General features: G+C 39.4%; 1 protein-coding gene across 2 annotated transcripts in view; it reads left to right on the top strand.

Moving 5' to 3' along the window:
* The first annotated feature begins 1,512 nt into the window (after nucleotides 1–1,512).
* SYT1 (synaptotagmin 1) overlaps nucleotides 1,513–15,039 on the top strand; it is a 176,173-nt gene continuing 162,646 nt past the window's right edge. For both annotated transcript variants that reach the window (XM_077807721.1, XM_077807720.1), the window contains exon 1: nucleotides 1,513–1,684. In XM_077807721.1, the coding sequence (XP_077663847.1) occupies nucleotides 1,513–1,684 (172 nt within the window). The remainder of the gene's footprint in view (nucleotides 1,685–15,039) is intronic.

Below are 15,039 nucleotides of genomic sequence, written 5' to 3'. Positions count from 1 at the left end.
ATGCCTAACTCCTTTTTTGCATCCAGGCCCAAGTTACTTCTGCACATCAAGACAAATTCCATGTTTTGGTCCCATCCTTTTCATAGACTGGAAATGCTAGATTGTGGCTTAGGAAGGCACTTAAATGCATGTCCATGTTTTAAATGTGCAAGTAGTCCCAGCAATTTCAATGGGATTACTCATGCTTAAAATTAGACTTGTATTGAAGTGACTTCCTGAATCAGGGCTTATAGAAGTAAAGTTAAAGAAACAAAGAGCCAATCTTTATTACCTGAATAACTTGAAGAGGCCCGTGATGTAAGGTGAGAAAGGTGAGAAGGTGAGAAAGATGTGGGTCTTGATTCATGAATTTGCTATGTAGAAGTTTTTTGCTCATTTCATTTTCATGTGTCTCATTTTGTTCATTTGGTAGTTATTTAAATTTCTCTACGGATGGCTGTAGGCTAAGTTCCTTTTGGGACTGTGAGAGCAATTGTATACTCAGAGCAATAATGAATGATTGTTATCTCTCAAATCCCTTCTCTCTCTGGTTTTCTGAAATAAAAAATGAAGGATGATTAGTCAAGTCAATGATATTTAGGACACAGTGGTACATCAGAACACTGTTCAAAACCAAGGCAAACACTTCAACTTCTGGTAACACTAAAATTGTGCCATGCGGGCCCCATAACAAGTCTGCTTTATCCTATAGCACAAGTAAAGGTTTTGCAAAATGCACATCAAATAAACATTACATTAAAAGTATGTTAATGTGGGAGCATATGTGTGTCAACACTGTGGTTGCTTCAATCTGGCTTCAGTTAACTACTTCATAGACATAGTCCATCAATACACTGGTGAAATAAGTGCATAATTTAGGGGATTATTGTCTGTAGCAAATGTCAGAGGAAATTACTAGAAAGGAAGTTACTTTCAAAAAGTGAGGATCAGGAATGGATGCTAACCAATTTCTGCATAATGTACAATTCTGCTTAACTAGGTACAACAGTAGATTACTGGTTTTGCAAGAAAGCTTGGAGATGTTTTGCTTATATGATTATAATTTCTTGATTTATTTTACATAAACATCTTGGCTCTGACTCTTCTCACCTCCTAACAACACACACAATTCTGTAAATACAATATAGTGTTTGTTTATCTTGAACTGCTGTCAGCGAATTTACTTACACTTTCAAAATTAAAGGGCAAAAAGCTAAATCTAAGCAACAGGGTTATAGCAACTGTGAGTATCTAACAGATTAAACAGTTCAAAACTCAGCAGTGTTGGAGAAGGATCATAAGGTAATAACTACAGCTGATATTACCTCTGGAAAAGACCCTTCCCTGTAGTCTAATAAATATTGTATGAACCAACAAGAAGCAATATGTTAATGATGTGATATTTACCCAGTATGCTGGAGTATCAATTGATGTCCTGTCTCTTTGAGACCTGTTGATATGAGAAACATTTTAACCATTTAAATATTTTCTTTTGTTTCTATTTTTCCAGTAGCTGTTTCCCTGGGAACGAAAATGGTGAGTGAAAGTCGTCACGAGGCCCTGGCTGCACCACCAGCCACCACCATTGCAGCTTCACTGCCAATTAATGTCACAGAACCAGCCAGTCCTGGAGCAGGAGGTGGAAAAGAAGATGCATTTTCAAAGTTAAAGGAGAAGTTTATGAATGAACTGAATAAAATTCCATGTAAGTAAAATATGGTTGGATAGACACTCTAATGGTAAAAAACTACTGCTAATATTCTAGATCTTTTTTAGAAAATATTTCGACAGTTTAACTAAAAAATATTAAAACGACATTTGTGGGCCTTTCAGCAAATCAGGTTAATGTACCAGGAATGCTGACACTTGGTTAATTTTATTTTCAGTTTCCAAAATGTTAACTGTATAGTTATATATTTTCTGAAACTTTATTATATGACCAAGCCTCTCTACTACATATAATTATATATTATTAATAATGATAAATAATCATACTTAGTTTCTGAAAACTGAAAATAAAGTACAATTAATAAAATATTATTAGAACTGAGGTGATATTGCAAATAATTATAAAATTCCTTTTCATTTAAAAAATTTCACACAGCAACGCAAATAGGTTATTTTGATACTTTACTAAACTCCAAAATGAGTTAAGGTTTTTTTTAAATAGCAGCTATCATAGCAATGTCCATGCTCTTAAAAAATTAGCAAGTAGACAGTACAAGCAAATTAAAAATATATTTGGAAAAACATTACGTTTAACAGAATAGGTTTTTTCCCTAGAGTTTATAATTTGTGGAAAGGTATAATATGGTGTGACCAATAATGACAGGTAACAAATCAGAATATTAATCGATTTTTGTCTCTGAAATGGATCTTGGCAATCTGGCAGATGCAATTTTTGCTAAATTGATAGCAAACATCTTTGGTCCATCACTCCAAATTCCCACTTGTAAGAATAGAGGTGTTACAATGGCAAGAAAGCTGCATGTCATTAGTTTGGTAATCTGCACAGTCCAGCATGGACCACATTCAGGCAGAATTGTCTGATAATATCGTCGGGAAAACAAAACTACTAGGAGCAACAAGAAAAAGAAAAAAGCATTTAGGAAAATGGTAACATGGGAGCATCTTTATTGTTTAATTTATAGTTCAGGGTGTTCTCTAAATGAGGCAGACTAGAATTTTATATGGGCTATACCTTTATTTTTCAGCTTTGATGTTAATATGACTAAGGTCATGAATTATTTGTACTATGCAAAATTCTGTAGTTTGCAGGTCTGGGAATGGAGTCCGTAGACAGAGATTAACTTGAAATGCAGCGCATCTTTCCTTTCTAAAATAACAATGAAAACAACCGGAAAGCCTAATATCAAGAATTTGCCTTTTGTTTGAATAAAAAGCTCCCATGGTGCACAGCATTATGGATGAAGGAGGATAACCTACGATTAGTCTCTGAAATTACTTTCTGGAATTTTTTTTTTAAATCCTACATGTTTCATGCACTATTTCATAGTATACTGAAAGTGACATGAGTCTGTACCTTGACAGTTTCAACATGACTTGTTCTTGCTACCTGCGTTAACTCTTAGAGAAATACTGTTATGTATTTATAATTTAAAAATGGAGGAAAAAAGGCCTGTATTGGATGCACAGTACCAGTATTCCTGCCAAGCCTCAAAAGAATTTGGTTAAGCCAACTATCTATATTCCTGCATGCTGCTGTGCTGGAAGTGGATCAGATGACCAGCTTGGTCATTTCCATGTGTATTACCTATCCTTTAGATAATTCCCCTACCTGGAAACATTTGTGCATGGAGACAGAAAACATCACAATGTTCCTTCACAAAGTTTCACCAGATCATTCTTTTTGGAACAGAAACCCCTGGTCCTTAAAAAGTCAGGACCTTCATTGCATCTCCACACTGCCTCCTGGCACTTTATCGCTCTCTCGTTCTCCACCAACACAGCATCAAGCGAGCTCTGTAGCGCTCCCAGTATATCCCCGCTGCCACTCCCCAAAAGAGGGTTGCATAGTGCAGAGGGGCTTCACGAGAAACTTAATGCAACCAAGCTATATTACGCATTGATATGGGCCCCCATCACGATAGTCTGAGTGCCTCAATCTTTAATGTATTTGTCCTCCCAACACTCCTGTGAGGGAGAAAAGCACTATTATCCCCATGTTGTAGATGGGCAGTTAAGGCACAGAGAGGCTAACAGCTAACTTTTTAAAGGGATTTAGGCACTCAAACAAACAGATCTATGTCTACGTCCATCATGTAAGCACCACTGGTATTTTCCAGATCTCAGCTCAGGTGCTGGCTAACTCCTGTGCTTCCATCAGGTGACATTTTTCAAACCAGCCAAAATGCTTACTCAGAGTGATAACTCAAACTGCAGCTCTAGAGGCCCTGGAGCAGGATTTTTAAATTAGGCAGGGGAACACCTATCTTGCTAGCAGGGCCTAAACCTGTAGGCCTTCTCCGAGCACATCTAAGACCGGTCAGATCCTGCAGAAGGAGGGCTAGATGCAGGCCACCAATGGTGGAGGGCAGCACAGCACCCAAACAAAAGACAGCCAGGGGCACAGAGCACTGTAGGGTGACTGCAAGAGAGCTATTGAATGTGAGCAGGAAACACGGAGTGAGAGACATGGTTTTGGCTGCTAGGGCATGGGGCTGTACCAGCATAACTATATAGGTAAACATTGCACCCGTACCCAATACAGTTATACTGGTACAAAAACTGTGTGTGTGGACTAAACTGTTTACAGTCACATCTCCCTACCTACACACACAAGTCCTAAAATGTCAAGTCATGGATATTTTGTAAAAGGCCATTAATTTGTGGCTTGCATGATGGCAGCCACAAAAATGTAGCCTCCCTTTAATGATCGGTGAAACACGCCTGAAAAATACTTTTCCTTACAGTATTTTTCAGTAAAAAATGCATGATTTATTTTAATGTGGATTAAAAGGGAATCAAAAATCTTTTAAAATGGTGCATTTTGTAGAACATTTAAGCTGTAGAACATTAACATGCTTAATGTCATGTGCAGACCTAAATAAGAACAAAGACAATGTTTTAAAGCAGAAATGTTAATATCAGCTGGCTCTTAACGAACCAGCCAAGATTCCAGTCCAAAATGTTAAATTTCACCTTACTCTTTACAAAATTCCAGCGTGGGGTGCGTTGGATTTAAGTGACATTTTAGAACACAAAAATTCCATTCCTACCAAAGGCCAAGGAGCTTCCCACAGTGAGGGAATAACATTATTGCCAAGAAAAAGAGAGGGGGCCAATTACACTATTGCTGCTATAAGCTTAGTTAATACAAAATTTAAAAACCTTGTTACAATTCCTACCAATAGAGGCTCAAACCCCGGCCTATCACTGATATCTATTCCCCTAAAAAAGAACAGTGGGCTGTCCCCCATGTTGTGTACAAAGAGTCTGAACATCTGAGGACATGCAGAATGTTCAGGAAGATGTCTCATCATTCATTCTACTGTGGATAAAATGATTGGAGTCATTTTATTACAGTGACTCATACAATTAAAGTGCAGAGATGCTATAAGGTTACTGAGGCGCGACTGTAGAGATTTTTTTCTCAGTAATGCAAATCCCTGCACTCTGGTTGTGAGTGTCTGATTTGCATAATCACAGAACAGTTTCTGAATAACTGTACTGTATGTAAATCTCTCTATACTGATTGGCCACTGTAATACTTCTGCTTTGAATTGTCTCCTGTACGCAGAAATTTCAAACTATTTACAAGCAACAAAGACTCCATCCTAGCTTTTTACTTCCTTCATTTTAAATAGAAAAATCCCAACATTTAAACGAAAGAGAAGGAAGAAGAAACCAAAAGGAAAGAAAATGGCACTGTCAAACTGATGAAAGGGAAATTGCTTTTGAAAAGTTTTCCAGACAGCTTTTTATTCATTGCTTTCCTTTCTCTCATCGTTTTCCCTCTTGGTCCCTCTCTACAGGCCAGCAAAGCTCTTGTCCTTACAGTAACTGATGTATATTAGCGTTCATTTTCTTTACATTAGAGAATCCCAGCCCCTCCTCCTAAATTCTGTATTGAACACTATGTAAACAAAAATGTGTTGTGAGTGGTTCTGGCGACAAGGGCCTTATAGAACTAAAGGAAGGAGAGATTAGGGAGGGAGAAGGTAAAAGGGAAAAAGATAAGTCCTAGAACTGGGGAGGGGAAAGTAGAAAGGGCAAAGGGGGGGGGGTTGCCCTTTTAAAAAAAAATCCCTTTCAGCTGCTGGACAGTCCCTGTGGGATTTTTATTAAGGTGTTTTTCCCCTTAATTTGACGATTAAATGTTTAGTTTAAAAATTTGATGACGATAATAACAATAATTACATGTAAATATAAACAAATGTTTATTATTTTACACTACATAAATGAGCACCCATCTCAAATGCTAAATGACCTTGAAAAACTCTTAAAAATATATTCATGAACAGATTCCTGTAATTGCCTACAGATAACACTTTCCTAGGAGCAACATAAGTCAAACAATACATGAATAAGCTGCGCAACAAAGCCTACCAGAGTTCCCCTAATAATAATGAATATGAGAGTGCTTCCTGTACCTTTAGTAATAACTGTATTGAATTCAGCTGTCATAACTCCCACAGCTTGATGTAGGTTTCTCCCTCCCTGTCTTTCTTTTTCGATCCATTCTGGCCCCCTTGATTGGCCAGTTTAGGTTGTATTAAGTGTTCTTATTACCCCTTCTGTAAGTGACATTAAACTCATTTCTTGATTTTTTTTTTTTCTCTTCCTTGACACAAGAATTCTGCGCTATTATTTTGAATGATACTTTCTAATCACATTTTGGGACTTTACACACACTCTTACATGGTATTTCTGAAATCTAACTTTTATGGGCCTGCCATTTTGACTGTATTTAGAAAATAACTTAGGACTTTGTTCAGCTTTCAACTTTCTGCATAGTTGCCATTCCACTGAGGTCAATGAGACACTCATGAGGTTCTGGTCAGAGTGACTAAGGGTGGATAGATCTGACCCCATCATGCAAACAGTGCTGAAGAAGACCTATTGAGTTCCAAAACTGTTCTAATACACAGAGACAACAAATATAGGGAAATCAAAGTGAACTTATTATTAATTATTTGTATTACCATAACACCTCGTAGCCCTGGCTAACGTTGTGCTAGGTGCTGTACAAACACCAAACAAAAAGTCATCGATGCCTTAAAGAGCTTATAATCTAAGTATAAGACAAGAGGCAACAGATGGAGACAGGCAGACAAGGGAGTGCAAGGAAACAATGAGACAATATTGATCAACTGTTTTAGTACTCCAGCATTCTAATCCTTGCCAAGTATTTTATAGGCTTCATGGCAGAGGAGAGTTTTTCAGGAGGAATTAGAAGGAGAGTAAATAAGTTCGTTTTGTGGATATTTATGGGGAACCCCTCCCGAGTGTGAGTGTCAGCACTGGAGAAAGCACAAAGGTCCTAGGCTCACTTCCTCCTGTATCACCCACATCTTGCAACACATGTTCCATTGGCTCATGTCATTCAAAGACATTCATTGTTCTACATGGGTTGCAAATATGAGTAATTAGAAGTAATGCCTTATTGGTGACATACAATAGAAATGGGAAGAAGATGTGACAGGGCAATAGTGGGACAAGGCAAAGATCCAATGTTCTCAACTAGTGCAAATTTATTTTTAAATCTCACAATATTTGTTCTTTTCATTAAAAGCCCATCCCCTAGAGTCCTGTGATTTACATAAAATCTCAGCTTTCATTCTTTTTTTAAAAAGTTTCTAGCCCACATAGTTGTGGAGACAGGCTAGAAAACATGGCACAAGTGCACCCTGAAGACTCAGAAACCACAAGATAAATAAAAATAACCCATGTTTATTGTTTTTTTTTTAGAAATCTCACTTTATAAGCCACCTCAATTTTGGGGAGCCTGACCCTTAATTTTTGAATGCTCAGGGTTGGTACTATTGAAAATCTGGTTCCAGAATGCATTACTCCTTATGTAGCTCTGAGTGAGTGGAAAATATAAACTAAAAGCTCGTTACGCAAAGCATGACTAAAAAGAAGCATTTGTACTCAAACAAAAAATTTTCGCTTAAGGAAATAATGATTAACCCATGTTATCCTAGTAAAATGTTGATTGATATCAACTCTTTAAAATGTTCTGTACATCATGTGTTAGGATGCATGTCTAACAGGAGTCATCTTGGCTCTCAGGCAAGGGACTGAACTGGGGACCTACAGAGCTTAAAAGGGGCTATAACAGACACATATTCTCTGCAGATCAGGCACAGAGGGGGAGCCGTAGCACACACTCACGATCAGGTTACATCCTTCCTCTAATAAAAGAAAGCTTGTCACAAACAGCTGAGGTTTACAGCAGTTCTAATCCAGGGCAAGCCCCAAGTTACGTGATGACTACCATCTTGGCTGACGTACCGAGGACTGAACCAGAGACCTCAATCAAAAGTGTGAGTTGCTACAACCTCAGCTGAAGAGCCAGCTGTAACAGAATATACCCACTGGTGCTTGGGCACAGAGGAGGGCACACACACTCAACAGTGGAGGGAAGGATCTGGCAGCCTATCAATTTGTCATCCTAAGTATAAAAAATGCTTTCTCTTAGCCAGAATCCCAGAAAAAGCAAAATCTCCCTGCCAAAAAGAGTGACACAGTATTAATTACATTTTCTGGAAACCGTATATTTTGTTCCTGAAAAGGATACTAATTAAACCGCTCATATAATATAGTTTTTTAATTGTGTGGTTTGAAGTGTGGGGAAGACAATTAAGACCTCATAGGAGACCTCTCATGAATGTTTTGGAAAACACTTGGTGCCATCAGATTTTCTCTACCACAGGGAGAAAAGTAATCTATGGTAAAGAGGGGGTTGAGCACATACCATACATTTGGTAACAGGATTTTAAGAAGGGACTCCTAACAAGCCCCAAGGGTCCCCCTGATGGGGTGTTCACCCCACACCAGAAAGGAAGGGATTAAAAGCACTTAGGGTGGCTGGGCAGGGAGCAGCCAATCAGGGCCTGGTGGGCTTACATAAAAGGAGCTGCAGAACCAGAGACTGTCAGATGCTTTGGGGAGCCCGAGGATGAGGACTAGCAAGCTGCAGAAAGGGTATCACGTTTGGCAGAGCAGTTGCTGGTAGGTACTGGGGGAACAAGAGAGAGCTCCTGGCTGACTACTGGGATTTGCTGGCTGAAAGCTCTGAGAAGAGTAGTGGGCGGAGCCAGGTCTATCCCCTCCCCCCCCCACAACTGGGGAAGTAGCTGGACTGTTGAACTAAGACACTCCCCACCCAGGAAGTGGTGGGGGGGAACAGATGGTGAAACGGCTGGAAAGCCAAGTCATGAAGAGAATGCTGTGGTACTTGGACTGAGGCAGGCCTGCAGGCGGAGACATTGATGGGAGATGCACCACCTGGAGAGGGCACTCCAGCTGGTGGAGCTAATCCCCGTGATGGCCGCTGCGGTGAGTAGACTCCATCACAGTCGCCTCCAGCACATCATTGTAGTTATTTCTTTATAGTCATTACAATGACTGTGTAGCTATTTTATTGCATTATGGATATGTCAAGTTGTGGCAGTTCTTATTAAACTGAGTAGAGAATTCAATTTGCAACCAGAAAACTGTGAACATGTTGTTCACAAGTTTATTTTCAGCACTGGGAATTTCTTTTTTAATTCTTTATATTAGAAAAAGACAGTACAAATGTGTTAAATATTATTTTCATATATTTTATAATAATTTGCATGTTCTAAAAATTACATGTAGAAGGATTATCTACAAAAATTACGCTATGTGTATAGTTCATTATGCACTATTGTACTGAAAATTCTTGTGGAGAAAGGGTGTATAGGACAGTTATGAACTCACAATTACCAATATATTTAAACTAAGTTATTTTTGCAGCAATATATTATGTGAAGGAAACATGACATTCAGTACTAAGTTAAAAATCTAATCAAGGTACCACAAAATCAAGAAAATTCAAATTTAAGCCTGGCATTGCATCTTTAACTCATCTATTTGTGCCTAGATAGCATAGCATCTCTAAGACATTGTCACACAAAGTTATGAAAAACCTGCAGTAGGTTGGCACAGAGGTACAAATTAAGAATAGACCATCCGTCTTTGCTATTATTGTTTGTTAAACACTAATGTTTCACTGGATGTGCTTGGTTATGCAAAAGATCCGAAAACAAATAAGACTTCCCTGATGCATACTACAACATTAATTTAGGTTTGTGTATGTTAACTATTTTGTTTTGTTAACTTTTAAAAAACCATTGATATATCTTGGAAGGCTTGCTCAACACTTCTGACAATCAGGCCAAAGTCACTCATGTTGGGCACCCAAAAACTGAGGCACAAAACTGATGGATCCTTTCAAATATTTGAGCCCATTAATTGTAGTCCAAAGTACACTGTATGTAGCTTTCTTCACCTTCCCCTATTCTTTATTCAAAAAAAGGCTTCCATGGCTAAAACGAATCCTATGTCTAATATACATCATCTGTAAGAAAATATGTGCAGTAATCAGGGCAAGCAAGTGAGTGGCCACAACTTCATTAAAACTGAACATTAGAGTGGTGGGAGTTTTTTGCCCCTCTCCCCATACCAGGCATTCAAGCGGGTCCAGTGCAGTGTTTACAAACAGGCCATCTATCAAGTAGCCTATAACTCGGGGTAAACCGTCCACTGCCTGTTTTGCAGAATCCTCTCACCTTCCCCCTACAAAGGGTATAGAAAGTACCAAATGGTACCAAAGTACCCGATCTGCGGACTTCAGGTCTCCTTTTTGCCCATAGACTTGGGGTCCACCAGCACAATCCCATGTCTCTGATTTTCCATTTGTTTGCTCTTTGGACTTTTATTTGTACTGGACACCGGCTGCAATTTATGACAAACTAACATTCAGACAATTCCTAACGTTAAACTCCGAAATCCTATATCTATTAAACCTAACTGTGTCTCCATGATGGTATGAGTGGGGCGGGGTGGGTACTACTAGGCCCCAGCCAATTTGGTTCCAATGGGGAAAAACCTTCCTGGCCCCATGAGCAGGTGATCAGTCAGGCCTACAGCAACCTGAAAAACACAGTCCCTATACCATATAACTATAAGGAAGGAAGGTGGGTTCAGTTAAAAGTAAGGCAAGAGGCCTAAGAAGCAACAGGCCAGGGTTTAAATAAATGATTGGCTCCTTCTTCCCACAGTCAGCTCGCACCTCTTAGGCTGGCCAATGGCAAGGGGAGGAGGGGCCTATCCTTGTACTCTCTTACCTTTTATCCTATAGCTGTCTGGCAGCTTGCAGATCCAATAAAGTTTCCCACCTGTTAATTCACCAGGTGGCATTCTAATACTCGGATTTGTCAGAATGAAAGGAACTAAGTATTTACTCTATTGCGTGGTTCCTAAATATGAAGTTAAACAATTTTATAATTTCCAAACATTTACAGATGGAATCATGGAAAACATTTATAGCACTAGGAATAGGTTAACGTTCATTGATTCTGTAGACAAAAAGACTTTGGTACACATTTTGGATCACTGCTATCATTGACAGTTTCACTGTTCTTCTGTAGAAGTGCATCCCTTCCTGAATTCTATTGTTCTGTTTAGGCTTATAATTGCACTTCAAACCAGATCCTCGACTGGTGTAATAGCTTTATTGACTTAATTTGAGTTATGCCAGTTTGTACCAGCAGAGGACCTGACCTCAAACCTTCATAAGAATCGTTGTGTGGGTAGGTGAGACTCTTTTATTATACAAAAGAGACAATATCACCCTGTTTGAATGATGGGCTTGTGAAGACTCAGTTCCAATTGAGCAATCCATCTGCTAAATCCCATGCAGGCTTCTCAGTCTGAATCTAATCTTAATTATTAGCTTCAGCAAGAGCAGCCTAATTTGCTCACTGCCCCTGTATTATCTGGGGGTACGTTTCAGTATTCTAGCAGGCATCATTTTCCAAACTTGGGAAAGGATTGAAAAAAAGGAAGAAAAGGGGAGCGTGGGTCTTTTCAAATGACACAGAAATGTACTGTGACCTTTGACGAAAACACATCCTCCATCTCTTGGACTTCATGACTTGTTGTCAGAATAGTGTTCTGTAAGCAAGACTTTGCCATTCAGTATGTTATCTCAATTCCCACTGAGTGAAACACTTCATTTACTAAAGGTGTGAAGTTTACTTTTCCTGTCATGAATTTGTAGTCCAGGAAGGCAACATGTTGTTGGTGTTTAATAGTAACAAGTGGGGATGTGTGAAGACAACGCTTTCCTCTCCTAGGTGGTGGTGATATTTATTTTTTATGAGTTATTATTGCAGTTTTCGATCACTCCTCAGCATAGAAGACTTCTCCATTTCCTTGCCATGTTATTTCATTTATGCATTTATTAACACTCCCTTATTAGCCAAAGTCACATAGAAGATTTGGCCTGAGCAGGGCCATCACTATGCCAACGTTGAGACTTGTTTGTTGTTTTTGCTTAGAAATCTCCTTGCTCTTCCCTCAAGTCCAGACCTTTTATAACCAGGTTTCTCAACTCACAGCAACCCACTTGCTCTGTGCTGAAATATAGTATTCTAGGTCTCCATCCAGGAGCCAGCTATTTGTTTGTAAAATTCCACTGGTGCAGATTTACGTGCAGCAGGGGCAATGGAAGAAAGACAGTGAAAGATAAGGCAGGTTTACTATTCATAATTTGAAGTCTAGCATATCCTTTTAGATTATATCTCTGTGATGGTAATCACTTCACATGAAACTGGTCCAGAATACCAATTTCTAAACTGTCTTGCCTTGTGAAACATTTGTTGAAGGGTTTTAAGTCCTAGGACTGGCGAGATGTCCCAATGCACAGAAAAATAAGGTTTTTTTAAAAAAAGTATTAGTGGATAAATAGAAATACCTAATGTAATCTTAACTCGGGCATAGCATTTAGCCTTATAAAATGTCATGAAAAAATACAAGTCAAAAGTGATTTGACTGATAGCAATTCTGAAGCAGCCATGCGTATATTTAATAATGATTGTGTGATATGGAACTATTTAGTCACATCACCCTCTTTATCTAAATACACATACTGTAAGAAGGAACAGACAAAATAGGAGAGAAAAATTCTTTACTTAAAAGTCTTTTTCTATTAAATTAGTGCATAAATAGAAGCTTTAGGGCAGGGGTGGCCAACCTGAGAAGGAGCCAGAATTTACCAATGTACATTGCCAAAGAGCCACACTAATACGTCAGCAGCCCTCCAGCGCCTCGTGCCTGTTGCAGTCAGCTGTTTCGCATGCACAGGAGGCTCTGTGGGGGAGGGGGAAGAGTGAGGGCATGGCAGGCTCTGGGGCAGGGGCTTTGGGGGAAGGGGTGGAGTGGAGGCAGGGCTTGGCACATTGGAAAGTTAGCATCTGTAACTCTAGCCCCGGAGTCAGCGCCTATGCAAGGAGCCGCATATTAACCTCTGAAGAGCCGCATGCGGATCCGGAGCCACAAATTGGCCACACCTGCTTTAGGGTATGTCTACACTACTGCTGGGAGCTAGCACAAGAAAGTAGCAGTGTAGCCAAGGGTTAGCTTGGGCCATGGCTCAGGCTAGCCACCTGAGTACACACCCAGGGGGTCTGGACAGGTTGGTATTCAGGCATCTAACCTGAGCTGCCCTCCATGTTACCCATGGCTACTGTGCTATTTTTAGCATGCTACCTTGAGCAGAACTAATGCATGTCTGTCTATCTGCACTAGGAAGCATGCTCCCAGATGCTGTGTAGACATACTGAGAGGCCTGCAACATCTCAAAGCCTGCTTTTACTGAGGGTAGCTTTACACTATGTGGCTATGCTGCCATAATCCCATAGTGTAGACATAGCCTACACTGATGGACAGAGTAGTTCCGTGGTGTAGGAACATCTCCTCAAGCAAAGTTAGTTAAGTTGTCAGAAGGATTCTTCCATCGACATAGCTGCATCTATGCTGGGGGTTAGGTGACTGTGCTGACCTATGTCAGTCGGGGTGTGGTTTTTTCACACCCCTGAACAACATACCTATGTCAACCTAACTTTTAAGTGTAAACCAAGCCCCAGGCACAGAGGTAATTGCAGGATTGGGGCCTTGCTGCCATGGTTGTGTGACCAAAGTGGATTTCCAAAGAAGAAAACAAAAAAAATAATTCTTTAACAATAAGAATAACTAAAGTGATTCATTTTTCTATTCAAAGCTGAATAATGAATAACCCCATGGAGGCAGGAATAGATTAAAGATTCTTTTAAAAAAAAATCAACATAAGTTGCCCCACTTCAAACAATGTCAACATAATGAGTCCAATTAACAAACTGGTGTGCCACAATCTACTACAGGTTTTAGAATCATATAGGCCTCAGTCCAGAAAAGCACTTAAGCATTTGTTGACTTTTAAGCACTTCAGTGATCCATTGACTTCAGTACAGCACACACTAAAGTGCTTTGCTGGTTCAGGGCCATAAAATCTTAATACCTCAACTTCATTTAGTTTCATTTAAAACAGGGGCGGGGGGGGAGGGGGAAGTGGGTAGGAAACCTGAAAAAAAAAAAGACACATGCAGCAATTTATTTAATGGAATATTGTGTTCGTTCACCTGTTTTTAGATTGTTTTTCCACATGTAAAATCGCTTCACTGTATCAATAACTTTATCGTAATAGAGAAGATATTTAAAACAAAATAAGATGCAGTAGCAAAAAAGTGTATTGCCACTACGTACTATATGTCAGAATGTTCAGTACCAGAAACATTTCCTATCAAAATATTCATAAATACAAGCCCATTTTTCCTCCCAATTCATTATAACGTTATTGTTTTCGACAGCTGCTTGTTGAGTGTGTGTCCTTTCCATTACATTGACCCAGTGATTCATTAGCACAACACGCTTCTTCAAATGTGCTTATCAAAGAGACAGTATTTAGCTAGTGTTAACTTCTAAATGTGCACTATTTTTCCACTTTGACATAATTATTTGGGAGAACTATTGAAAGCTTCCAATGAAACTGCTCGGAGGATTTAGGTAGGAAGAATATAATTACTTCTGTTGAAATTTTGGCCAGATTGCTACACATTTTAATCCAATTCCTTCTGAAACAGTTGAGCATCTTTCCATTTACTTTAATAAGAGTTGGATGGGGCCCTCAGGAATTGCTATCCTTGTCAGAAGTTCCTTGGGGATGTTTAACAACCACAGGCGCTGGGACATAAGTTTTATGCCTTATCCAAAGTACAGTACCTTCTGTAGTAGAGTAACAGCCGTGTTAGTCTGTATAGTCGCAAAAAGAAAAGGAGTACTTGTGGCACCTTAGAGACTAACCAATTTATTTGAGCATGAGCTTTCGTGAGCTACAGCTCGCTTCATCGGATGCATACTGTGGAAACTGCAGAAGACATTATATACACAGAGACCATGAAACAATACCTCCTCCCACCCCACTCTCCTGCTGGTAATAGCCCATCCAAAGTGACCACTCTCTTTACAATG

This window comes from Eretmochelys imbricata, chromosome 1 (genome assembly GCF_965152235.1).
Source record: "Eretmochelys imbricata isolate rEreImb1 chromosome 1, rEreImb1.hap1, whole genome shotgun sequence".
Taxonomy (NCBI): Eukaryota; Metazoa; Chordata; order Testudines; family Cheloniidae; genus Eretmochelys; species Eretmochelys imbricata.
The sequence above is the reverse complement of the archived record's forward strand: the minus strand, read 5'-3'. Positions and strand labels throughout refer to the sequence as shown.